This window comes from Dendropsophus ebraccatus, chromosome 2 (genome assembly GCF_027789765.1).
Source record: "Dendropsophus ebraccatus isolate aDenEbr1 chromosome 2, aDenEbr1.pat, whole genome shotgun sequence".
Taxonomy (NCBI): Eukaryota; Metazoa; Chordata; class Amphibia; order Anura; family Hylidae; genus Dendropsophus; species Dendropsophus ebraccatus.
In genome coordinates this window covers 3160772-3187951 of record NC_091455.1, presented here as the reverse complement: position 1 = coordinate 3187951, position 27180 = coordinate 3160772, and the positions used below count along the sequence as shown (strand labels likewise).

General features: G+C 52.5%; 1 protein-coding gene across 6 annotated transcripts in view; it reads right to left on the bottom strand.

Annotated features, from left to right (window-relative positions):
- PLEC (plectin) overlaps nt 1-27180 on the bottom strand; it is a 297784-nt gene that overhangs the window by 250397 nt on the left and 20207 nt on the right. For 2 of the 6 annotated variants that reach the window (XM_069956892.1, XM_069956895.1), the window contains exon 1: nt 23554-23873. The exons of the other annotated variants lie outside the window; for them this stretch is intronic. In XM_069956892.1, coding sequence (XP_069812993.1) covers nt 23554-23644 — 91 coding nt within the window. In that variant the 5' untranslated portion in view covers nt 23645-23873. Of the gene's footprint in view, nt 1-23553; nt 23874-27180 lie in introns of those variants that run through there. 6 annotated transcript variants of the gene reach the window in all.

Below are 27180 nucleotides of genomic sequence, written 5' to 3'. Positions count from 1 at the left end.
TATGCTACCAAGAAGCTGGATTACAGGTACCTGGTGCAATCAAGGCATATTCAACGAGGGCAATATCATCCACATGGGCTGAAAAAAGATCTGTACCCTTGGAACAAATATGCAGGACTGCTTCATGGTCGTCCGTCATTACCTTTGTCAAGCACTATAGACTAGATATTCACGAGTCAACCAGTTTTTGGCTCAGCCATTCTGTCTTCTGTAATGTAATGGCCCTCCCTAGTCTGTTTTCATAGCTTGCTATATCCCCATTTGTGCTGCTGCTGAGGACGTAAAGGGAAAGGATAATTTTTTACTCACCGTAAATTTTCTTTCCTGTAGTCCGAAGCAGCAGCACAGACTTCCCGCCCTGATTTAAACAAACTATTTATGCAGCGTACCTTGATTGTTTTTAATGCCTTATTAATTAAGATTTTATTATGAATTTTACATTTTTTTTTGTCGTTAGAATTGACACAAGGAGGAGGGGTCTGTATGGCCTTCTTATAGGGCTCCTAATCAATCTTTTATTAGTACCATCTGTCCTACCATTGCAGGAAGATAGGATCTTCCCCATTTGTGCTGCTGCTTCGGACTACAGGAAAGAAAATTTACGGTGAGTAAAAAATTATCCTATATATAACATGATGTGGGGGTCAGTATGGTGCCCGCAGTGTATATATATGTATATATAACATGATGTGGGGGTCAGTATGGTGCCCGCAGTGTATATATATAACATGATGTGGGGGTCAGTATGGTGCCCGCAGTGTATATATAACATGATGTGGGGGTCAGTATGGTGCCCGCAGTGTATATATAACATGATGTGGGGGTCAGTATGGTGCCCGCAGTGTATATATATAACATGATGTGGGGGTCAGTATGGTGCTGGCATACCCTGCATTAGTGTGTGGGGTGGCGGTCTTATATGTATATATATTACATGTATATAGCTCTATACTAAATGAAGGACACATATAGAACTGTATACTAGGTCAGTCTATGAGCAGCCGTTAAGTGGCTCTGCACAAACCTCAGAACTGTGTCCTATAGGGAGGAAGGAGACCCCCGCCATCACTGCGGCAGCTCGGGAGTTAATTGTCACCCAGGAATCTGAACACATGTTCCTGGAGAAGCTGCTATAAAATCTTATAATAGCCAGGCATCTCTCCCCACTATGGGGGTCTCCCAGTCCGGACCATTCCACCACCATTCTATATCAGGATAGAGGGAGTTGTAGTTCTGTAATAGGTAACATGCTGTGGCGTGTGGCGTGTGTCGGGGTCTCCCAAGGAAGAAACAGCAGAACAAAAGATTATAAGACTCCTCAGGAGAAGGCTGAGCTCATCCAGAGCCTGCTGCTTCCTGACCTACAGTAATGTGAGTGGCAGAGACGGCTGTGGGATACTGGGATGGGGGTCATTCACCTCACAGGACGCCTCCAGCTTAAGCAGCACATCCCCCACCAAGAAGCCATGTCTGATCAACAAGGGTTAAAAATACACCAGTCATAAAGAGGTTAATAATAACCAGCACCCTGCAGTCTTATGTGTGTGTGTGTGTGGGGGGGGGCGCATTATCATACATAGTGATGGCTGCTCCCACAATGCTTGCCACATGTACTGACACAATGGCGCCATCTAGTGCTCACATACACATAGGTGCAGCAAGTAAAAGAGTCTGCTCGCCCCTAAAATGTACCATAACAGTGCACCCACATAATACACCCCCCAGTGCACCCACATAATACACCCCCCAAAGTGCACCCATATAATACCCTACCCACAGTGCACCCACATAATACACCCCCCAGTGCACCCACATAATACACCCCCCACAGTGCACCCACATAATACACCCCCCACAGTGCACCCACATAATACCCTACCCACAGTGCACCCACATAATACACCCCCTACAGTGCACCCACATAATACACCCCTCACAGTGCACCCATATAATACACCCCCCACAGTGCACCCATATAATACCCCCCACAGTGCACCCATATAATACCCTACGCACAGTGCACCCACATAATACATCCCCCAGTGCACCCATATAATACACCCCCCACAGTGCACCCACATAATACCCTACCCACAGTGCACCCACATAATACACCCCTCACAGTGCGCCCATATAATACCATACCCACAATGCACCCACATAATACACCCCTCACAGTGCACCCACATAATACCCTACCCACAGTGCACCCACATAATACACCCCCTACAGTGCACCCACATAATACACCCCCTACAGTGCACCCACATAATACACCCCCTACAGTGCACCCACATAATACACCCCCTACAGTGCACCCACATAATACACCCCTCACAGTGCACCCATATAATACCCTACCCACAGTGCACCCACATAAATCCCCCAGTGCACCCATATAATACACCCCCCACAGTGCACCCACATAATACACCCCCCCAGTGCACCCATATAATACACCCCCCAGTGCACCCACATAATACCCTACCCACAGTGCACCCACATAATACACCCCCTACAGTGCACCCACATAATACACCCCCCAGTGCACCCACATAATACACCCCCCACAGTGCACCCACATAATACACCCCCCACAGTGCACCCACATAATACACCCCCCACAGTGCACCCACATAAAACCCTACCCACAGTGCACCCACATAATACACCCCCTACAGTGCACCCACATAATACACCCCCTAGTGCACCCACATAATACACCCCCCACAGTGCACCCACATAATACACCCCCCACAGTGCACCCACATAATACACCCCCCACAGTGCACCCACATAATACACCCCCCCACAGTGCACCCACATAATACACCCCCTACAGTGCCCCCACATAATACACCCCCTACAGTGCCCCCATATAATACACCTCCTACAGTGCCCCCATACACCCCCTACAGTGCCCCCACATAATACACCCCCTACAATACACCCCCTACAGTGCCCCCACATAATACACCCCCTACAGTGCCCCCACATAATACACCCCCTACAGTGCCCCCATATAATACACCTCCTACAGTGCCCCCATACACCCCCTACAGTGCCCCCACATAATACACCCCCTACAGTGCCCCCACATAATACACCCCCTACAATACACCCCCTACAGTGCCCCCACATAATACACCCTCTACAGTGCCCCCACATAATACACTCCCCACAGTGCACCCACATAATACAGCCCCCACAGTGCACCCACATAATACACTCCCCACAGTGCCCCCACATAATACACCCCACACAGTGCACCCACATAATACACTCCCCACAGTGCCCCCACATAATACACCCCCCACCAGTTCACCCACATAATACACCCCCTACAGTGCACCCACATAATACACCCCCTACAGTGCCCCCATACACCCCCTACAGTGCACCCACATAATACACCCCCCACAGTGCACCCACATAATACACCCCCCACAGTGCACCCACATAATACACCCCCCACAGTGCACCCACATAATACACCCCCCAGTGCATCCACATAATACACCCCCTACAGTGCCCCCACATAATACACCCCCTACAGTGCCCCCATATAATACACCTCCTACAGTGCCCCCATACACCCCCTACAGTGCCCCCATATAATACACCTCCTACAGTGCCCCCATACACCCCCTACAGTGCCCCCACATAATACACCCCCTACAGTGCCCCCACATAATACACCCCCTACAATACACCCCCTACAGTGCCCCCACATAATACACCCTCTACAGTGCCCCCACATAATACACTCCCCACAGTGCACCCACATAATACAGCCCCCACAGTGCACCCACATAATACACCCCCTACAGTGCCCCCACATAATACACTCCCCACAGTGCCCCCACATAATACACCCCACACAGTGCACCCACATAATACACTCCCCACAGTGCCCCCACATAATACACCCCCCACCAGTTCACCCACATAATACACCCCCTACAGTGCACCCACATAATACACCCCCTACAGTGCCCCCATACACCCCCTACAGTGCACCCACATAATACACCCCCTACAGTTCCCCCACATAATACTCCTGTGGGCTACTCTGTGTGGCTGACCAGCACACGGATTCCTGCAGGTATAACAGGAGCAGCTACTCCCAACAAATGAAGAATAAAAACTACTTTATAAAAATATTAAAAATCTGCAGCAGCATTACGCGTTTCTAGACCGGACTGGTCTCTTCATCAGATGCTTAGTTATTACAATGAGGAGTAGCCATATTTAAATCCAACAAGAGGAAGTAGGAGGATACAAAGTATATATAAAACATGATAAATCACCAGACAACAAGATATTAACCCATAAGTACACACACATACGCACGCCCGCCCGTCCACAGAGCTTACATTCTACCCCCCCCCCAGTGCCCGGCCACAGAGCTTACACTCTACCCCCCCCCCCAGTGCCCGGCCACAGAGCTTACACTCTACCCACCCAGTGCCCGGCCACAGAGCTTACACTCTACCCCCCCAGTGCCCAGCCACAGAGCTTACACTCTACCCCCCCACCCCCCCAGTGCCCGGCCACAGAGCTTACACTCTACCCCCCCCCCCCCCCCCCAGTGACCGGCCACAGAGCTTACACTCTACTCCCCCAGTGCCCGGCCACAGAGCTTACACTCTACCCCCCCCCCCAGTGCCCGGCCACAGAGCTTACACTCTACTCCCCCAGTGCCCGGCCAGAGAGCTTACACTCTACCCCCCCAGTGCCCGGCCACAGAGCTTACACTCTACCCCCCCCCCCCCAGTGCCCGGCCGCAGAGCTTACACTCTACCCCCCCCCCCCAGTGCCCGGCCGCAGAGCTTACACTCTACCCCCCCCCCCCCCCCAGTGCCCGGCCACAGAGCTTACACTCTACCCCCCCCAGTGCCCGGCCACAGAGCTTACACTCTACCCCCCCAGTGCCCGGCCACAGAGCTTACACTCTACCCCCCCCAGTGCCCGGCCACAGAGCTTACACTCTACCCCCCCCCCCAGTGCCCGGCCACAGAGCTTACACTCTACCCCCCCCCAGTGCCCGCCACAGAGCTTACACTCTCCCCCCCCCCCCGGGCCCGGCCACAGAGCTTACACTCTACCCCCCCCCCCAGTGCCCGGCCACAGAGCTTACACTCTACCCCCCCCAGTGCCCGGCCACAGAGCTTACACTCTACCCCCCCCCCCCCCCCCCCAGTGCCCGGCCACAGAGCTTACACTCTACCCCCCCCCCAGTGCTCGGCCACAGAGCTTACACTCTACTCCCCCAGTGCCCGGCCACAGAGCTTACACTCTACCCCCCCCCCGCAGTGCCCGGCCACAGAGCTTACACTCTACCCCCCCCCAGTGCCCGGCCACAGAGCTTACACTCTACCCCCCCCCAGTGCCCGGCCACAGAGCTTACACTCTAACCCCCCCCCCAGGGCCCGGCCACAGAGCTTACACTCTACCCCCCCCCAGTGCCCGGCCACAGAGCTTACACTCTACCCCCCCCCCCCCCCCCCCCCCAGTGCCCGGCCACAGAGCTTACACTCTACCCCCCCCCAGTGCCCGGCCACAGAGCTTACACTCTACTCCCCCAGTGCCCGGCCACAGAGCTTACACTCTACCCCCCCCCCCAGTGCCCGGCCACAGACTCATGTACAGTATACACGCTGTATACAGTATCACCATCACCCAGCACATATACACAGACTTATGTACAGTATATACGCTGTATAGTATATACGCTGTATACAGTATCACCATCACCCAGCACATATACACAGACTTATGTACAGTATATACGCTGTATACAGTATCACCATCACCCAGCACATATACACAGACTTATGTACAGTATATACGCTGTATACAGTATCACCATCACCCAGCACATATACACAGACTCATGTACAGTATATATGCTGTATACAGTATCACCATCACCCAGCACATATACACAGACTCATGTACAGTATATATACGCTGTATACAGTATCACCATCACCCAGCACATATACACAGACTTATGTACAGTATATACGCTGTATACAGTATCACCATCACCCAGCACATATACACAGACTTATGTACAGTATATACGCTGTATACAGTATCACCATCACCCAGCACATATACACAGACTCATGTACAGTATATGTACAGTATATACGCTGTATACAGTATCACCATCACCCAGCACATATACACAGACTCATGTACAGTATATATGCTGTATACAGTATCACCATCACCCAGCACATATACACAGACTCATGTACAGTATATACGCTGTATACAGTATCACCATCACCCAGCACATATACACAGACTCATGTACAGTATATACGCTGTATACAGTATCACCATCACCCAGCACATATACACAGACTCATGTACAGTATATATACGCTGTATACAGTAACACCATCACCCAGCACATATACACAGACTCATGTACAGTATATATACGCTGTATACAGTATCACCATCACCCAGCACATATACACAGACTCATGTACAGTATATATACGCTGTATACAGTATCACCATCACCCAGCACATATACACAGACTCATGTACAGTATATATACGCTGTATACAGTATCACCATCACCCAGCACATATACACAGACTCATGTACAGTATATACACGCTGTATACAGTATCACCATCACCCAGCACATATACACAGACTCATGTACAGTATATACACGCTGTATACAGTATCACCATCACCCAGCACATATACACAGACTCATGTACAGTATATATACGCTGTATACAGTATCACCATCACCCAGCACATATACAGACTCATGTACAGTATATACACGCTGTATACAGTATCACCATCACCCAGCACATATACACAGTCTCATGTACAGTATATACGCTGTATACAGTAACACCATCACCCAGCACATATACAGTCTCATGTACAGTATATACGCTGTATACAGTATCACCAGCAGAGAATTAGTGAGGTGAGTACAGACCAGCACAGCCACGATAGCCATATAATAACTGGATATCACACATAAATAGCGATTATCTCTCAGTAGTAAGAGAGCTCCGTCTGGCGTCAATGATGGAGTCAAAGATACACAATGTATGTGCGTAATATAACACTGGAATAATCCGGCACATATACAGAAAACGGACGTGGCAATGCACATACAGAGGATAGCAGGGCCGACACACCAGACAATGAAAGTAAAGTCCGTCCCTGTCCGGATCTCACATACATGATCAGTCCCACTCAGGATCTCACATACATGATCAGTCCCACTCAGGATCTCACATACATGATCAGTCCCACTCAGGATCTCACATACATGATCAGTCCCACTCAGGATCTCACATACATGATCAGTCCCACTCAGGATCTCACATACATGATCAGTCCCACTCAGGATCTCACATACATGATCAGTCCCACTCAGGATCTCACATACATGATCAGTCCCAGTCAGTCACATCAGTTCTCCCAAGATCAACATTAAAAGACACCAAGAGCACCACAGACCCTCCTCATACACCATCACAAGAGCGGGGAAAGGCCGATACCTGTGACCAACACAAAAAGTCTATTACCGACAAATCTCACCGACCCTCATCCCCCAGACTACAACTACACTTATGCATCCCCTGCTGTAACAGAGGATATAATGGGAGGCATTACACAAGACCTAGTTACAGGGTGCCCCTATATAGGCAAATAACAGCTGTAATACTGCCCTCTATATACAGAGATATAACTACTATAATACTGCTCCTATATACAGGGATATAACTACTATAATACTGCTCCTATATACAGGAATATAACTACTATAATACTGCTCCTATATACAGGAATATAACTACTATAATACTGCTCCTATATACAGGAATATACTACTATAATACTGCTCCTATATACAGGAATATACTACTATAATACTGCTCCTATATACAGGAATATACTACTATAATACTGCTCCTATATACAGGAATATAACTACTATAATACTGCTCCTATATACAGGGATATAACTACTATAATACTGCCCCTTATATACAGGAATATAACTACTATAATACTGCCCCCTATATACAGGAATATACTACTATAATACTGCTCCTATATACAGGAATATACTACTATAATACTGCCCCCTATATACAGGAATATACTACTATAATACTGCTCCCTATATACAGGAATATAACTACTATAATACTGCTACTATATACAGGGATATACTACTATAATACTGCCCCTATATACAGGGATATAACTACTATAATACTGCCCCTATATACAGGGATATAACTACTATAATACTGCTCCTATATACAGGAATATAACTACTATAATACTGCCCCCTATATACAGGGATATAACTACTATAATACTGCTCCTATATACAGGAATATAACTACTATAATACTGCTCCTATATACAGGAATATACTACTATAACACTTCCCCCCCTATATACAGGAATATACTACTATAATACTGCCCCCTATATACAGGAATATACTACTATAATACTGCTCCTATATACAGGAATATACTACTATAATACTGCCCCTATATACAGGAATATACTACTATAATACTGCCCCTATATACAGGAATATAACTACTATAATACTGCTCCTATATACAGGGATATAACTACTATAATACTGCTCCTATATACAGGGATATAACACTATAATACTGCTCCTATATACAGGAATATAACTACTATAATACTGCTCCTATATACAGGAATATACTATAATACTGCTCCTATATACAGATACAGATGCTGCATGTATGTGCCCACATCTGCCCTGCTCATTCCTTCCTGCTCCCTGCAGTCTCTGTCCGCCCTTGTGTTTCCCATCCTCTCCATTACTGTACAGTAACTTATAATATCACAGATTCTGCTGCTTCTCATTGTTTCATCTGTGTTACATGTTGTTCACAATAATAAATCATTATTTTTGGGGTGTGGAACCAATTGTCTGCATTTCTATGATTTCTTATGGGAAGTTTTGCTTTGGTATAAGAGTGGATTTGGATTACAAGCGCCGTCCCAGAACGGATTATGCTCATAATCAAAGGCACCACTGTATTATAATACTGCCCCATATGTACAGGGATACTACTACACCTCTCCACAGGCACATTACAATTGTTAGGCATTATGACCTCTTTCGGTCTCCTGTGCACTGCCTGCCACTGACTGCCCCTTGCCTGCCAATGACGGGTGACAGCAGCTGGGAATGCGCTCAGGACTGGGTCTATTCCTGGGAGACAGACGTCAGGAACTTGCGGCCCCTTTGATAGATAATAACATTAAATTCTGGGGGTTTACAATGTGATGTGATGGGTGTTCATGTGGGGGGCCAGAGTGGACCTTACACCCCACAATCTGTCCAGTGGGGTGGCATTCCACCAGATCTACCTCAAGACTGGAGTCACCAGGGACAAGTGGCTGTGCTCACAATGAAATTACACTGCAGCTCTGATCCATGACATAGAATCAATTACACAAGATGAGCACAGCTACAGTCACATCACCCAAAGTTACAGTCACATCACCCGAAGCTACAGTCACATCACCCGAAGCTACAGTCACATCACCCACAGCTACAGTCACATCACCCACAGCTACAGTCACATCACCCACAGCTACAGTCACATCACCTGAAGCTACAGTCACATCATCCACAGCTACAGTCACATCACCCACAGCTACAGTCACATCACCCGAAGCTACAGTCACATCACCTGAAGCTACAGTCACATCACCCACAGCTACAGTCACATCACCCGAAGCTACAGTCACATCACCCACAGCTACAGTCACATCACCCACAGGTACAGTCACATCACCCACAGGTACAGTCACATCACCCACAGGTACAGTCACATCACCCACAGCTACAGTCACATCACCCGAAGCTACAGTCACATCATCCACAGCTACAGTCACATCACCCACAGCTACAGTCACATCACCTGAAGCTACAGTCACATCACCTGAAGCTACAGTCACATCACCTGAAGCTACAGTCACATCACCTGAAGCTACAGTCACATCACCTGAAGCTACAGTCACATCACCTGAAGCTACAGTCACATCACCCACAGGTACAGTCACATCACCCACAGGTACAGTCACATCACCCGAAGCTATAGTCACATCACCCACAGGTACAGTCACATCACCCACAGGTACAGTCACATCACCCACAGGTACAGTCACATCACCCAAAGCTACAGTCACATCACCCACAGCTACAGTCACATCACCCACAGCTACAGTCACATCACCCACAGCTACAGTCACATCACCCGAAGCTACAGTCACATCACCCACAGCTACAGTCACGTCACCCGAAGCTACAGTCACATCACCCACAGGTACAGTCACATCACCCACAGGTACAGTCACATCACCCACAGGTACAGTCACATCACCCACAGGTACAGTCACATCACCCACAGGTACAGTCACATCACCCACAGGTACAGTCACATCACCCGAAGCTACAGTCACATCACCCACAGCTACAGTCACATCACCCGAAGCTACAGTCACATCACCCACAGGTACAGTCACATCACCGAAGCTACAGTCACATCACCCACAGGTACAGTCACATCACCGAAGCTACAGTCACATCACCCCCAAGTACAGTCACATCACCCACAGGTACAGTCACATCACCCACAGGTACAGCCAAAGCACCCACACATACAGTTACAGCATCCACACGTACAGTCACATCACCCGAAGCTACAGTCACATCCCCCACAGCTACAGTCACATCACCGAAGCTACAGTCACATCACCCCCAAGTACAGTCACATCACCCACAGGTACAGTTACATCACCCGAAGCTACAGTCACAGCATCTACAGGTACAGTCATAGCACCCACAGGCACAGTCACATCACCCGAAGCTACAGTCACATCACCCGAAGCTACAGTCACATCACCCACAGCTCCAGTCACATCACCCACAGCTCCAGTCACATCACCCACAGCTCCACTCACAGCGTCCACACGTAGAGTCACAGCGTCCACACGTAGAGTCACAGCGTCCACACGTAGAGTCACAGCGTCCACACGTAGAGTCACAGCGTCCACACGTAGAGTCACAGCGTCCACACGTAGAGTCACAGCGTCCACACGTAGAGTCACAGCGTCCACACGTAGAGTCACAGCGTCCACACGTAGAGTCACAGCTTCCACACGTAGAGTCACAGCGTCCACACGTAGAGTCACAGCGTCCACACGTAGAGTCACAGCGTCCACACGTAGAGTCACAGCGTCCACACGTAGAGTCACAGCGTCCACACGTAGAGTCACACAACCCAAAGCTACAGTCGCAGAGTCCACAGGTACAGTCACATCACCCACAGGTACAGCATCTACAGATACAGTTTTGCGATCAACAGGTACAAGTCTGGTTATAGTGTGCACAGGTATGGTCACAACATCCGATAGTGCACCGCCTGCTGTGGCGGTGAAGGATCTGGGATGTTCTGCTGGTGACTGGTACCCTATACTGGCCTCTGTGCCCCACACACTATGTGTGAACACTATAACAGCTACATGTAACCCCTCCACACCCGGCCATCTCTGTGTTAGCCATGCAAGGCATTTTACACTGTACTGGCGTCGGCTCTGCCCAACACAGTACTGGTAGGGTGTCACCATCCATACACAATGTACTGGGATGTCGCCCAGCAGGCAGGGAAGTGCTACTGTGCACTGTCCATATATACAGAATAGAAAAAGTGCTACTGTGCAAGGTGAAGAGTAATACTGAGCAGTGTCAAAGGAGGAGTAGTACTGAGCGGTGTCAATAGAGAAGTAGTACTGAGCAGTGTCAATGGAGGAGTAGTACTGAGCACTGTCAATGGAGGAGTAGTACTGAGCACTGTCAATGGAGGAGAGCATAGAAACGTAGAAGATTGTCAGAAGAAGAAGACCACTGGGTCCATCTAGTCGGCCCTTTTAGTATTTCCTTTCTTATTATCTAAGAATAGATATATGTTTATCCCAGGCAGGTTTAAATTCTGTTATTGTAGATTTACCAACCACCTCTGCTCTTTCAGTAAATTAATATTTTCTCACGTTGCTTCTGATCTTTCCCGCACAATGCCCGGCACCCCTCCCCCACACCTGAGGAGCTATCCCTGGTGATACACATACCCGCACAATGCCCGGCACCCCTCCCCCCACACCTGAGGAGCCATCCCTGGTGATACACATACCCGCACAATGCCCGGCACCCCTCCCCCACACCTGAGGAGCCATCCCTGGTGATACACATACCTGCACAATGCCCGGCACCCCTCCCCCACACCTGAGGAGCCATCCCTGGTGATACACATACCTGCACAATACCTGCACAATGCCTGGCAACCCTCCCCCACACCTGAGGAGCCATCCCTGGTGATACACATACCCGCACAATGCCCGGCACCCCTCCCCCACACCTGAGGAGCCGTCCCTGGTGATACACATACCCGCACAATGGCCGGCACCCCTCCCCCACACCTGAGGAGCCGTCCCTGGTGATACACATACCCGCACAATACCTGCACAATGCCTGGCACCCCTCCCCCACACCTGAGGAGCCATCCCTGGTGATACACATACCCGCACAATGCCCGGCACCCCTCCCCCACACCTGAGGAGCCGTCCCTGGTGATACACATACCCGCACAATACCTGCACAATGCCCCGCACCCCTCCCCCACACCTGAGGAGCCGTCCCTGGTGATACAGATACTCGCACAATGCCCGGCACCCCTCCCCCACACCTGAGGAGCCGTCCCTGGTGATACACATACCCGCACAATGCCCCGCACCCCTCCCCCACACCTGAGGAGCCATCCCTGGTGATTCACATACCCGCACAATGCCCGGCACCCCTCCCCCACACCTGAGGAGCCATCGCTGGTGATACACATACCCGCACAATACCTGCACAATGCCTGGCACCCCTCCCCCACACCTGAGGAGCCACCCCTGGTGATACACATACCCGCACAATGCCCCGCACCCCTCCCCCACACCTGAGGAGCCATCCCTGGTGATACACATACCCGCACAATGCCCGGCACCCCTCCCCCACACCTGAGGAGCCGTCCCTGGTGATACAGATACTCGCACAATGCCCCGATACCCTCCCCCACACCTGAGGAGCCATCCCTGGTGATACACATACCCGCACAATGCCCCGCACCCCTCCCCCACACCTGAGGAGCCATCCCTGGTGATACACATACCTGCACAATACCCGCACAATGCCCCGCACCCCTCCCCCACACCTGAGGAGCCATCCCTGGTGATACACATACCTGCACAATGCCCGGCACCCCTCCCCCACACCTGAGGAGCCATCGCTGGTGATACACATACCTGCACAATGCCCCGCACCCCTCCCCCACACCTGACGAGCCGTCCCTGGTGATACAGATACCTGCAAAATGCCTGCACAATGCCCGGCACCCCTCCCCCACACCTGAGGAGCCATCCCTGGTGATACACATACCTGCACAATGCCCCGCACCCCTCCCCCACACCTGACGAGCCGTCCCTGGTGATACACATACCCGCACAATGCCCGGCACCCCTCCCCCACACCTGCGGAGCCGTCCCTGGTGATACAGATACTCGCACAATGCCCGGCACCCCTCCCCCACACCTGAGGAGCCATCCCTGGTGATACACATACCCGCACAATGCCCCGCACCCCTCCCCCACACCTGAGGAGCCATCCCTGGTGATACAGATACTCGCACAATGCCCGGCACCCCTCCCCCACACCTGAGGAGCCGTCCCTGGTGATACAGATACTCGCACAATGCCCGGCACCCCTCCCCCACACCTAAGGAGCCATCCCTGGTGATACAGATACTCGCACAATGCCCGGCACCCCTCCCCCACACCTGAGGAGCCGTCCCTGGTGATACACATACCCGCACAATGCCCCGCACCCCTCCCCCACACCTGAGGAGCCTTCCCTGGTGATACACATACCCGCACAATGCCCCGCACCCCTCCCCCACACCTGAGGAGCCATCCCTGGTGATACAGATACTCGCACAATGCCCGGCACCCCTCCCCCACACCTGAGGAGCCATCCCTGGTGATACACATACCCGCACAATGCCCGGCACCCCTCCCCCACACCTGAGGAGCCGTCTCTGGTGATATAGATACTCGCACAATGCCCGGCACCCCTCCCCCACACCTGAGGAGCCATCCCTGGTGATACACATACTCGCACAATGCCCCGCACCCCTCCCCCACACCTGCGGAGCCATCCCTGGTGATACACATACTCGCACAATGCCCGGCACCCCTCCCCCACACCTGAGGAGCCATCCCTGGTGATACACATACCCGCACAATACCCGCACAATGCCCCGCACCCCTCCCCCACACCTGCGGAGCCGTCCCTGGTGATACACATACCTGCACAATGCCCGGCACCCCTCCCCCACACCTGAGGAGCCATCGCTGGTGATACACATACCCGCACAATGCCCGGCACCCCTCCCCCACACCTGAGGAGCCGTCCCTGGTGATACAGATACTCGCACAATGCCCGGCACCCCTCCCCCACACCTGAGGAGCCGTCCCTGGTGATACACATACCTGCACAATGCCCGGCACCCCTCCCCCACACCTGCGGAGCCGTCCCTGGTGATACACATACCTGCACAATGCCCGGCACCCCTCCCCCACACCTGACGAGCCATCCCTGGTGATACACATACCCGCACAATGCCCCGCACCCCTCCCCCACACCTGACGAGCCGTCCCTGGTGATACAGATACCCGCACAATACCTGCACAATGCCCCGCACCCCTCCCCCACACCTGAGGAGCTGTCCCTGGTGATACACATACCTGCACAATGCCCGGCACCCCTCCCCCACACCTGAGCTACAGCTGTGATCATACGAGCAAAAAAAAAAATTGCAGATTTACCTTAGAAAACCCCTGAGATCTGGTGCGGGCCGGCACTCCGTGACTTTGGCGCAGACATAGGAAACCGATTGTTTCCCATAGCAACCAATCAGAGCGCAACTTTCACTTTACCACAGGAATACAAAATGAAAGAAGCTGTAACTGGTTGTTATGGCAACACATGGGACTTCCTGTAGACAGCCAATCACAGCATAGCTCTCATTTTATATTCAGCTCTGGTAAAGTGAAAGCTGCGCCGTGATTGGTTGCTAGGATGGCTTCCTCTATGTGTCCCCTGGAGATTTGCCCCTACATCTCGAGGACCCCTAAGTGTCTGTTCACACCATGGACAGCAGTAATACAGGCAGATCCCTTCACAGCTGAGGGTTTGTTACAATCTTATCTGCAGTGAGCTGAACACACTCATGTCTCTCCAGAGCTGATAGTCTGTCACAATGTATCAGTATGAAGAGGACAGTGTACCCCGGTGCCCCCCATTACAGTATAGCACAAATAATAGGGGATACAGGAGAGATTTAGCTGCTTAGTGTAAGGTCTATTAGGAAGCTGATGGGAGAGGGGGGCAGGAGCAGACCCCCAGCCCACCCCACCTAAGTGACCGCCCCTTATAGCTCTGATAACCGCGACCCCTCACCACACAGACAGCCATGACCCCCCACAGCAATGTGCAAGCCCCGACCCCCCCCCCCCCACAGCAGTATGCAACCCCCCACAGCAATAAGCAAGCCCCCTCCCCCCACAGCAGTATGCAACCCCCCACATCAATGTGTAAGCCCCCGACCCCCCCCCCACACACACACACACACACACAGGAGTATGCAACCCCCCACAGCAATGTGTAAGCCCCCGACCCCCCCCCCCCCCCCACACACACACACACACACAGGAGTATGCAACCCCCCACAGCAATGTGTAAGCCCCCGACCCCCCCCCCCCCCCACAGGAGTATGCAACCCCCCACAGCAATGTGCAAGCCCTCAACCCCCCCCCCCCCCACAGCAGTATGCAAGCCCCACAGCAATAAGCAAGCCCCCGACCCCCCCCCCCCACAGCAGTATGCAAGCCCCCAACCCCCCCCACAGCAGTATGCAACCCCCACAGCAATGTGCAAGCCCCCGACCCCCCCCCCCACAGCAGTATGCAAGCCCCCGACCCCCCCCACAGCAGTATACAAGCCCCCCCCACAGCAATAAGCAAGCCCCCTCCCCTCCCCTCACAGCAGTATGCAACTCCCCCCACAGCAATGTGCAAGCCCCCTCCCCCCACAGCAGTATGCAACCCCCCACATCATGTGTAAGCCCCCGACCCCCCCCCACACACAGCAGTATGCAAGCCCCCACAGCAATGTGCAAGCCCCCGACCCCCCCCCCCCACAGCAGTATGCAACCCCCCACAGCAATGTGCAAGCCCCCGACCCCCCCCACAGCAGTATGCAAGCCCCCACAGCAATAGGCAAGCCCCCGACCCCCCCCCCCCCCCACAGCAGTATGCAAGCCCCCACAGCAATAGGCAAGCCCCCGACCCCCCCCCCACAGCAGTATGCAAGCCCCCACAGCAATAGGCAAGCCCCCGACCCCCCCCACAGCAGTATGCAAGCCCCCACAGCAATAAGCAAGCCCCCGACCCCCCCCCCCACAGCAGTATGCAACCCCCCACAGCAATAAGCAAGCCCCCGACCCCCCCACAGCAGTATGCAACCCCCCACAGCAATGTGCAAGCCCCCGAACCCCCCCCCACAGCAGTATACAAGCCCCCCCCCACAGCAATGTGCAAGCCCCCTCCCCTCCCAGCAGTATGCAACTCCCCCCACAGCAATGTGCAAGCCCCCGACCCCCCCACAGCAGTATACAAGCCCCCCCCCCACAGCAGTATGCAACCCCCCACAGCAATAAGCAAGCCCCCGACCCCCCCCCCCCCACAGCAGTATGCAAGCCCCCGACCCCCCCCCCACAGCAGTATGCAACCCCCCACAGCAGTATGCAACCCCCCACAGCAATGTGCAAGCCCCCGACCCCCCCCCCCCACAGCAGTATGCAAGCCCCCGACCCCCCCCCCACAGCAGTATGCAACCCCCCACAGCAGTATGCAACCCCCCACAGCAATGTGCAAGCCCCCGACCCCCCCCCCACAGCAGTATACAAGCCCCCCCCACAGCAATAAGCAAGCCCCCTCCCCTCCCCTCACAGCAGTATGCAACTCCCCCCACAGCAATGTGCAAGCCCCCTCCCCCCACAGCAGTATGCAACCCCCCACATCAATGTGTAAGCCCCCGACCCCCCCCCCCCCCACACAGCAGTATGCAAGCCCCCACAGCAATGTGCAAGCCCCCGACCCCCCCCCCCCACAGCAGTATGCAAGCCCCCACAGCAATAAGCAAGCCACCGACCCTCCCCCCCCCCACAGCAGTATGCTACCCCCCACAGCAATAAGCAAGCCCCCGACCCCCCCACAGCAGTATGCAACCCCCCACAGCAATGTGCAAGCCCCCGAACCCCCCCACACACACAGCAGTATGCAAGCCCCCACAGCAATAAGCAAGCCACCGACCCTCCCCCCCCCACAGCAGTATGCTACCCCCCACAGCAATAAGCAAGCCCCCGACCCCCCCACAGCAGTATGCAACCCCCCACAGCAATGTGCAAGCCCCGAACCCCCCCCCACACACAGCAGTATGCAAGCCCCCACAGCAATAAGCAAGCCCCCAACCCCCCCCCCCACAGCAGTATGCAACCCCCCACAGCAATAAGCAAGCCACCGACCCTCCCCCACAGCAGTATGCAAGCCCCCACAGCAATAAGCAAGCCACCGACCCTCCCCCCCCCCCCACAGCAGTATGCAAGCCCCCACAGCAATAAGCAAGCCCCCGACCCCCCCACAGCAGTATGCAACCCCCCACAGCAATGTGCAAGCCCCCGACCCCCCCCCCCCCACACACACACAGCAGTATACAACCCCCCCACAGCAATGTGCAAAACCCCGACCCCCCCCCCTAACAGCAGTAGGCAACCCCCCCCCCACAGCAATGTGCAAGCCCCGACCCCCCCCCCCCCACACACACACACAGCAATGTGCAAGCCCCCCCCCCCCCAGCACTGTGCAAGCACCCGGCCTCCCCACACACAGCAGTATGTAACCCCCCACCGCAGTATACAACCCCCCCAACCCCCCCCCCCAACAGCAGTAGGCAACCCCCCCCCCACAGCAAAGTGCAAGCCCCCGACCCCCCCCCCCCCCCCACACACACACAGCAATGTGCAAGCCCCCCCCCCCCCCCATAGCAATGTGCAAGCCCCTGGCCTCCCCTCACATAGCAGTATGTAACCCCTCCCCACAGCAGTATACAACACCCCCACAGCAATGTGCAAGCCCCCAACCCCCCCCCCACAGCAGTATGCAACCCCCCACAGCAATAAGCAAGCCCCCGAACCCCCCACAGCAGTATGCAACCCCCCACAGCAATGTGCAAGCCCCCGAACCCCCCCCCCACACACAGCAGTATGCAAGCCCCCACAGCAATAAGCAAGCCCCCGACCCCCCCCCCCACAGCAGTATGCAAGCCCCCACAGCAATAAGCAAGCCACCGACCCTCCCCCCCCCCCACAGCAGTATGCTACCCCCCACAGCAATAAGCAAGCCCCCGACCCCCCCCCACAGCAGTATGCAACCCCCCACAGCAATGTGCAAGCCCCCGAACCCCCCCCCACAGCAGTATACAAGCCCCCCCCACAGCAATGTGCAAGCCCCCGACCCCCCCCCACAGCAGTATACAAGCCCCCACAGCAATAAGCAAGCCCCCGACCCCCCCCCCCCCACAGCAGTATGCAAGCCCCCACAGCAATAAGCAAGCCACCGACCCTCCCCCCCCCCACAGCAGTATGCAAGCCCCCACAGCAATAAGCAAGCCCCCGACCCCCCCCCACAGCAGTATGCAAGCCCCCACAGCAATAAGCAAGCCACCGACCCTCCCCCCCCCCCCACAGCAGTATGCAAGCCCCCACAGCAATAAGCAAGCCCCCGACCCCCCCCCCCCACAGCAGTATGCAACCCCCCACAGCAATGTGCAAGCCCCCGACCCCCCCCCACAGCAGTATGCAAGCCCCCACAGCAATAAGCAAGCCACCGACCCTCCCCCCCCCCCACAGCAGTATGCAAGCCCCCACAGCAATAAGCAAGCCCCGACCCCCCCCACAGCAGTATGCAAGCCCCCACAGCAATAAGCAAGCCACCGACCCTCCCCCCCCCCCACAGCAGTATGCAAGCCCCCACAGCAATAAGCAAGCCCCCGACCCCCCCCCCACAGCAGTATGCAAGCCCCCACAGCAATAGGCAAGCCCCCGACCCCCCCCCCACAGCAGTATGCAAGCCCCACAGCAATAAGCAAGCCACCGACCCTCCCCCCCCCCACAGCAGTATGCAACCCCCCACAGCAATAAGCAAGCCCCCGACCCCCCCACAGCAGTATGCAACCCCCCACAGCAATGTGCAAGCCCCCGAACCTCCCCCCCCACAGCAGTATACAAGCCCCCCCCCACAGCAATGTGCAAGCCCCCTCCCCTCCCAGCAGTATGCAACTCCCCCCACAGCAATGTGCAAGCCCCCGAACCCCCCACAGCAGTATACAAGCCCCCCCCCCCCACAGCAGTATGCAACCCCCCACAGCAATGTGCAAGCCCCCGAACCCCCCCCCCACAGCAGTATACAAGCCCCCCCCCACAGCAATGTGCAAGCCCCCTCCCCTCCCAGCAGTATGCAACTCCCCCACAGCAATGTGCAAGCCCCCGACCCCCCCCACAGCAGTATACAACCCCCCCCACAGCAATGTGCAAGCCCCCCCTCACAGCAGTATGCAACTCCCCCCACAGCAATGTGCAAGCCCCCGACCCCCCCCCCCACACACACACAGCAGTATACAACCCCCCCACAGCAATGTGCAACCCCCCCGACCCCCCCCCCCAACAGCAGTATACAACCCCCCACAGCAATGTGCAAAACCCCGACCCCCCCCCCCCCCAACAGCAGTAGGCAACCCCCCCCCACAGCAATGTGCAAGCCCCCGACCCCCCCCCACAGCAGTATACAACCCCCCCCACAGCAATGTGCAAGCCCCCCCTCACAGCAGTATGCAACTCCCCCCACAGCAATGTGCAAGCCCCCGACCCCCCCCCCACACACACACACAGCAGTATACAACCCCCCCACAGCAATGTGCAAAACCCCGACCCCCCCCCCCCCAACAGCAGTAGGCAACCCCCCCCCCCCCACAGCACTGTGCAAGCCCCCGACCCCCCCCCCCCCCCACACACACACACAGCAATGTGCAAGCCCCCCCCCCCAGCACTGTGCAAGCACCCGGCCTCCCCACACACAGCAGTATGTAACCCCCCACAGCAGTATACAACACCCCCACAGCAATGTGCAAGCCCCCCCCCCCCAGCAATGTGCAAGCACCCGGCCTCCCCACACACAGCAGTATGTAACCCCCCACAGCAGTATACAACACCCCCACAGCAATGTGCAAAACCCCGACCCCCCAACCCCCCCCCCCCCCCAACAGCAGTAGGCAACCCCCCCCCCCCCCACAGCAATGTGCAATCCCCCGACCCCCCCCCCCCCACACACACACACAGCAATGTGCAAGCCCCCCCCCCCCCCCCACAGCAATGTGCAAGCCCCCCCCCCCCCCACAGCAATGTGCAAGCCCCTGGCCTCCCCTCACATAGCAGTATGTAACCCCTCCCCACAGCAGTATACAACACCCCCACAGCAATGTGCAAGCCCCCAACCCCCCCCCCCACAGCAATGTGCAAGCCCCCTGCCCCCCCCCCCACAGCAATGTGCAAGCCCCCTGCCCCCCCCCCCACAGCAATGTGCAAGCCCCCGACCCCCCCCCCCCCACAGCAGTATGCAACTCCCCCGACCCCCCCCCCCCCCCCCCCCACAGCAGTATGCAACTCCCCCTAAAGCAGTGTCCATACAATGGCCCTATACGAAGGCTTCTTGATTTTGGCATCCTGTTTGTTCCTACATGGTAAGTCTCTGATTGTGGGGGTCCTGTAAGTTCCTACACGGGCTCCCTGATTTGGGGGTCCTGTATGACCCTACAAGGGGGCTCTCTGATTTGGGGGTCCTGTATGAATCTACACAGGAGGTCTCTGATTTGGGGGTCCTGTATGACCCTACAAGGGGGCTCTCTGATTTGGGGGTCCTGTATGACCCTACAAGGGGGCTCTCTGATTTGGGGGTCCTGTATGACCCTACAAGGGGGCTCTCTGATTTGGGGGTCCTGTATGAACCTACACGGGGGCTCCCTGATTTGGGGGTCCTGTATGACCCTACAAGGGGGCTCTCTGATTTGGGGGTCCTGTATGAATCTACACAGGAGGTCTCTGATTTGGGGGTCCTGTATGACCCTACAAGGGGGCTCTCTGATTTGGGGGTCCTGTATGACCCTACAAGGGGGCTCTCTGATTTGGGGGTCCTGTATGACCCTACAAGGGGGCTCTCTGATTTGGGGGTCCTGTATGAACCTACACGGGGGCTCTCTGATTTGGGGGGCCTGTATGACCCTACAAGGGGGCTCTCTGATTGTGGGGGTCCTGTATGTTCATACAAGGGGGCTCCCTAATTTGGGGGTCCTGTATGACCCTACACAGGAGGTCTCTGATTTGGGGGTCCTGTATGACCCTACAAGGGGGCTCTCTGATTTGGGGGTCCAGTGTGACCCTACAAGGGAGCTCTCTGATTTGGGGGTTCTGTATGACCCTACTCGGGGGCTCTCTGATTTGGGGGTTCTGTATGACCCTACTCGGGGGCTCTCTGATTTGGGGGTCCTGTAAGACCCTACAAGGGGGCTCTCTGATTGTGGGGGTCCTGTATGTTCCTACACAGGGGCTCCCTGATTTGGGGGTCCTGTATGATCCTACATGGGTGGTCTCTGATTTGGGGGGCCTGTATGACCCTACACAGGGACTCCCCTGAGGTCTTGTTTGGAGGGTCTCATTGTCCCCCCACAGCCCCTCCAGCTGACGCCTCTTCCAGTCCAGGAACAGGAGCTATTTATACTTCAGTCCAGGATTTCAGCGTCTGGCTTCCAGTTCCCGGTCGCCGAAAGGATGGGGGGGCCGCACAATCTGGAGCTGTCACTGGGGTGTCAGAATACGTCACACATCAGCTGGGACTTGAGCACTGTCATCATCGGACAAACATAGGCCTCACTGGTGAACTAAAAGTCCCAGCACGTGCTGCCAACTCTGCCTGTCACTGCAGCCATGACGGACCCCACGCAAGGGATACAACGGCAGACGAGATACAGGGAAGTGAGTGAGCGGCCCTGGGGCCGATGACCCCTGACAGTATTGCATCCTCATACAGCCATATAACAGTAGGCGCGGATACGGCGTATAACAGTAGACGCAGATACAGCCGTAAAAACAGTAGGTGCAGATACGGCCGTATAACAGTAGGTGCAGATACGGCCGTATGACAGTAGGCGCGGATACGGCGTATAACAGTAGGTGCAGATACGGCCGTAAAACAGTAGACACAGATACAGCCGTAAAACAGTAGGTGCAGATACGGCCGTATAACAGTAGGCGCGGATACGGCTGTATAACAGTAGACGCGGATATGGCGTATAACAGTAGACGCAGATACAGCCGTATAACAGTAGGCGCAGATACAGCCGTATAACAGTAGGTGCAGATACAGCCGTATAACAGTGGGAGCAGATACAGACGTTTAACAGTATAAGCAGATACAGCCGTATAACAGTAGGCGCATATATGGCAGTATAATAGTATAAGCAGATACGGCCGTATAACAGTATAAGCAGATACAGCCGTATAACAGTATAAGCAGATACGGCCGTATAACAGTATAAGCAGATACAGACGTATAACAGTATAAGCAGATACAGCCGTATAAGCAGATACAGACGTATAACAGTATAAGCAGATACAGCCGTATAACAGTATAAGCAGATACAGCCGTATAACAGTATAAGCAGATACAGCCGTATAAGCAGATACAGCCGTATAACAGTATAAGCAGATACAGCTGTATAACAGTATAAGCAGATACAGCCGTATAACAGTATAAGCAGATACAGCCGTATAAGCAGATACAGCCGTATAACAGTATAAGCAGATACAGCCGTATAACAGTATAAGCAGATACAGCCGTATAACAGTATAAGCAGATACAGCCGTATAAGCAGATACAGCCGTATAACAGTATAAGCAGATACAGCTGTATAACAGTATAAGCAGATACAGCCGTATAACAGTATAAGCAGATACAGCTGTATAACAGTATAAGCAGATACAGCCGTATAACAGTAGGCGCATATATGGCAGTATAATAGTATAAGCAGATACAGCCGTATAACAGTATAAGCAGATACAGCTGTATAACAGTATAAGCAGATACAGCCGTATAACAGTAGGCGCATATATGGCAGTATAATAGTATAAGCAGATACAGCCGTATAACAGTATAAGCAGATACAGCCGTATAACAGTAGGCGCATATATGGCAGTATAATAGTATAAGCCGCCCATTCCTACCTTTATACTTCTCCCGCACATCTTCATATGCCTGGATAAAGTCTTTCTCCTCCGCGTCCGGCGGTAACTGCGGCAACTGGAAGCTAGCCATGGCGAATAGGACACCCTAAAATACACCCTGCCCCCCTGATAGCTCTGCAAGCCCTCTGATCACTCTGATAGCCCTCTGATCACTCTGATAGCCCTCTGACCACTCTGCTCTCCCTCTGATCACTCTGCTCTCCCTCTGACCACTCTGCTCTCCCTCTGATCACTCTGCTCTCCCTCTGATCACTCTGCGCTCTCTCTGATCACTCTGCGCTCTCTCTGATCACTCTGCTCTCTCTCTGATCACTCTGCTCTCCCCCTGATCACTCTGCTCTCCCTCTGATCACTCTGCTCTCTCTCTGATCACTCTGCTCTCCCTCTGATCACTCTGTTCTCCCTCTGATCACTCTGTTCTCCCTCTGATCACTCTGTTCTCCCTCTGATCACTCTGTTCTCCCTCTGATCACTCTGTTCTCCCTCTGATCACTCTGTTCTCCCTCTGATCACTCTGTTCTCCCTCTGATCACTCTGTTCTCCCTCTGATCACTCTGTTCTCCCTCTGATCACTCTGCTGTCTCTCTCTCTCCCTCTCACTCCACTTTGTCTCTCAGTGGTGGCGGTCTTCTCTCTGGGTGCCCTTCTCTCAGTCCCAGCTGTCTCTCTCCAGCACTCTGGCCCTCTCTCACATACCCATGCTCAGTCAGATCCCAAAAAGCCAGGCAGAGCCAAACCCCCCAGCAGGGTCACTCCTCAGGCCCTTCCTCTTAAAGGGACAGGCCCGCAGCAGCTGCAGTAGCAGTATAGCAGCTCAGACACCTCGTACGTGTCGCTCCCGGCACCTGTGCACACTTTACGAGTCCATCCGCACACATGGGAGGCCACAAGAGCTCACACTTCATTATAAAGGTACGGTCAGATGGTGGCCGGAGCTACGCTGGTCACATGATCAGAGACCTAGAAAGGTGCAACCGGCCTAATAATAGAGTGGTAATAAGCAACAGCTCCTGTATATAACGCCGACTAACCAGCTGTACTGTAAGAGCTACAATGCATACGTCATAACCATCCTGTATATTATACTATACCTGGTGCCAATCTAATAATATACTACATAAGGAGTCCTGTATATTATACTATACCTGGTGCCAATCTAATAATATACTACATAAGGAGTCCTGTATATTATACTATACCTGGTGCCAAGCTAATAATATACTACATAAGGAGTCCTGTATATTATACTATACCTGGTGCCAAGCTAATAATATACTATACATGGAGTCCTGTATATTATACTATATCTGGTGCCAATCTAATAATATACTATACATGGAGTCCTGTATATTATACTATACCCGATGCCAATCTAATCTACTATACATGGAGTCCTGTATATTATACTATACCTGGTGCCAAGCTAATATACTACATAAGGAGTCCTGTATATTATACCTATACCTGGTGCCAATCTAATAATATACTATACATGGAGTCCTGTATATTATACTAGACCTGGTGCCAATCTAATAATATACTATACTATACCTGGTGCCAAGCTAATAATATACTATACATAGAGTCCTGTATATTATACTATACCTGGTGCCAAGCTAATAATAAACTATACATGGAGTCCTGTATATTATACTATACCTGGTGCCAAGCTAATAATATACTATACATGGAGTCCTGTATATTATACTATACCCGGTGCCAATCTAATAATATACTATACATGGAGTCCTGTATATTATACTATACCTGGTGCCAAGCTAATAATATACTATACATGGAGTCCTGTATATTATACTATACCTGGTGCCAAGCTAATAATATACTATACATGGAGTCCTGTATATTATACTATACCCGATGCCAATCTAATAATATACTATACATGGAGTCCTGTATATTATACTATACCTGGTGCCAAGCTAATAATATACTATACATGGAGTCCTGTATATTATACTATACCTGGTGCCAAGCTAATAATATACTATACATGGAGTCCTGTATATTATACTATACCCGATGCCAATCTAATAATATACTATACATGGAGTCCTGTATGTTATACTATACCTGGTGCCAAGCTAATAATATACTATACATGGAGTCCTGTATATTATACTATACCCGATGCCAAGCTAATAATATACTATACATGGAGTCCTGTATATTATACTATACCTGGTGCCAAGCTAATAATATACTATATATTGAGTCCTGTACAGTGGTACCTTGGTATAAGAGTAACTTGATTTAAGAGCGTTTTGGTTTAAGAGTTTCTGCTGTTTCTGAATGTTTGTTTCTTTCTTTTACATATCAGAATAAGAAATCATATTACTCATCTATATATCTGATGCCAGGTTACTATACTCATCTATATCTGGTGCCAGGTTACTATACTCATCTATATATCTGATGCCAGGTTACTATACTCATCTATATCTGGTGCCAGGTTACTATATCATCTATATCTGGTGCCAGGTTACTATATCATCTATATCTGGTGCCAGGTTACTATACTCATCTATATATCTGGTGCCAGGTTACTATATCATCTATATATCTGGTGCCAGGTTACTATATCATCTATATATCTGGTACCAGGTTACTATATCATCTATATATCTGGTGCCAGGTTCCTATATCATCTATATATCTGGTGCCAGGTTACTATATCATCTATATCTGGTGCCAGGTTACTATATCATCTATATCTGGTGCCAGGTTACTATATCATCTATATATCTGGTACCAGGTTACTATATCATCTATATATCTGGTGCCAGGTTCCTATATCATCTATATCTGATGCCAGGTTCCTATATCATCTATATATCTGGTGCCAGGTTACTATATCATCTATATATCTGGTGCCAGGTTACTATATCATCAATATATCTGGTACCAGGTTACTATACTCATCTATATATCTGGTGCCAGGTTACTATATCATCTATATATCTGGTGCCAGGTTACTATATCATCTATATATCTGGTGCCAGGTTACTATCTATATCATAAAAATCAAAGTCTGTCTGTCTGTCCGTCTGTCCTCTATAGACTTCCAAACGCCTGAACCGTTTGACCCCAAATTTGGCCCACAGATACATTTGGTGCCCGGGAAGGTTATTGCGAAGGTCCCGTCCCCGCCAGATGTACAGGAGGGGAGGGGGAGGGGAAAGAGGCGCCCCATAGAGATGAATGGGAAAATCTCCTCACTGCACACACAGGTGATATAATTAGCTGCAGCAGACACGGCAGTTGGAGTCTTAGCAACCAATAGGATTACTGCTTTCATTTTCACAGGGAGCAATGGTTGCTAGGGAAGCTGCCTCACAACATCCACAGTAATAACTGGTAGACCCCCTACTCCATCTATACAGTACATGTATACAGGACCCCCTACTCCATCTATACAGTACATGTATATACAGGACCCCCTACTACATCTATACAGTACATGTATATACAGGACCCCCTACTACATCTATACAGTACATGTATATACAGGACCCCCTACTCCATCTATACAGTACATGTATATACAGGACCCCCTACTACATCTATACAGTACATGTATACAGGACC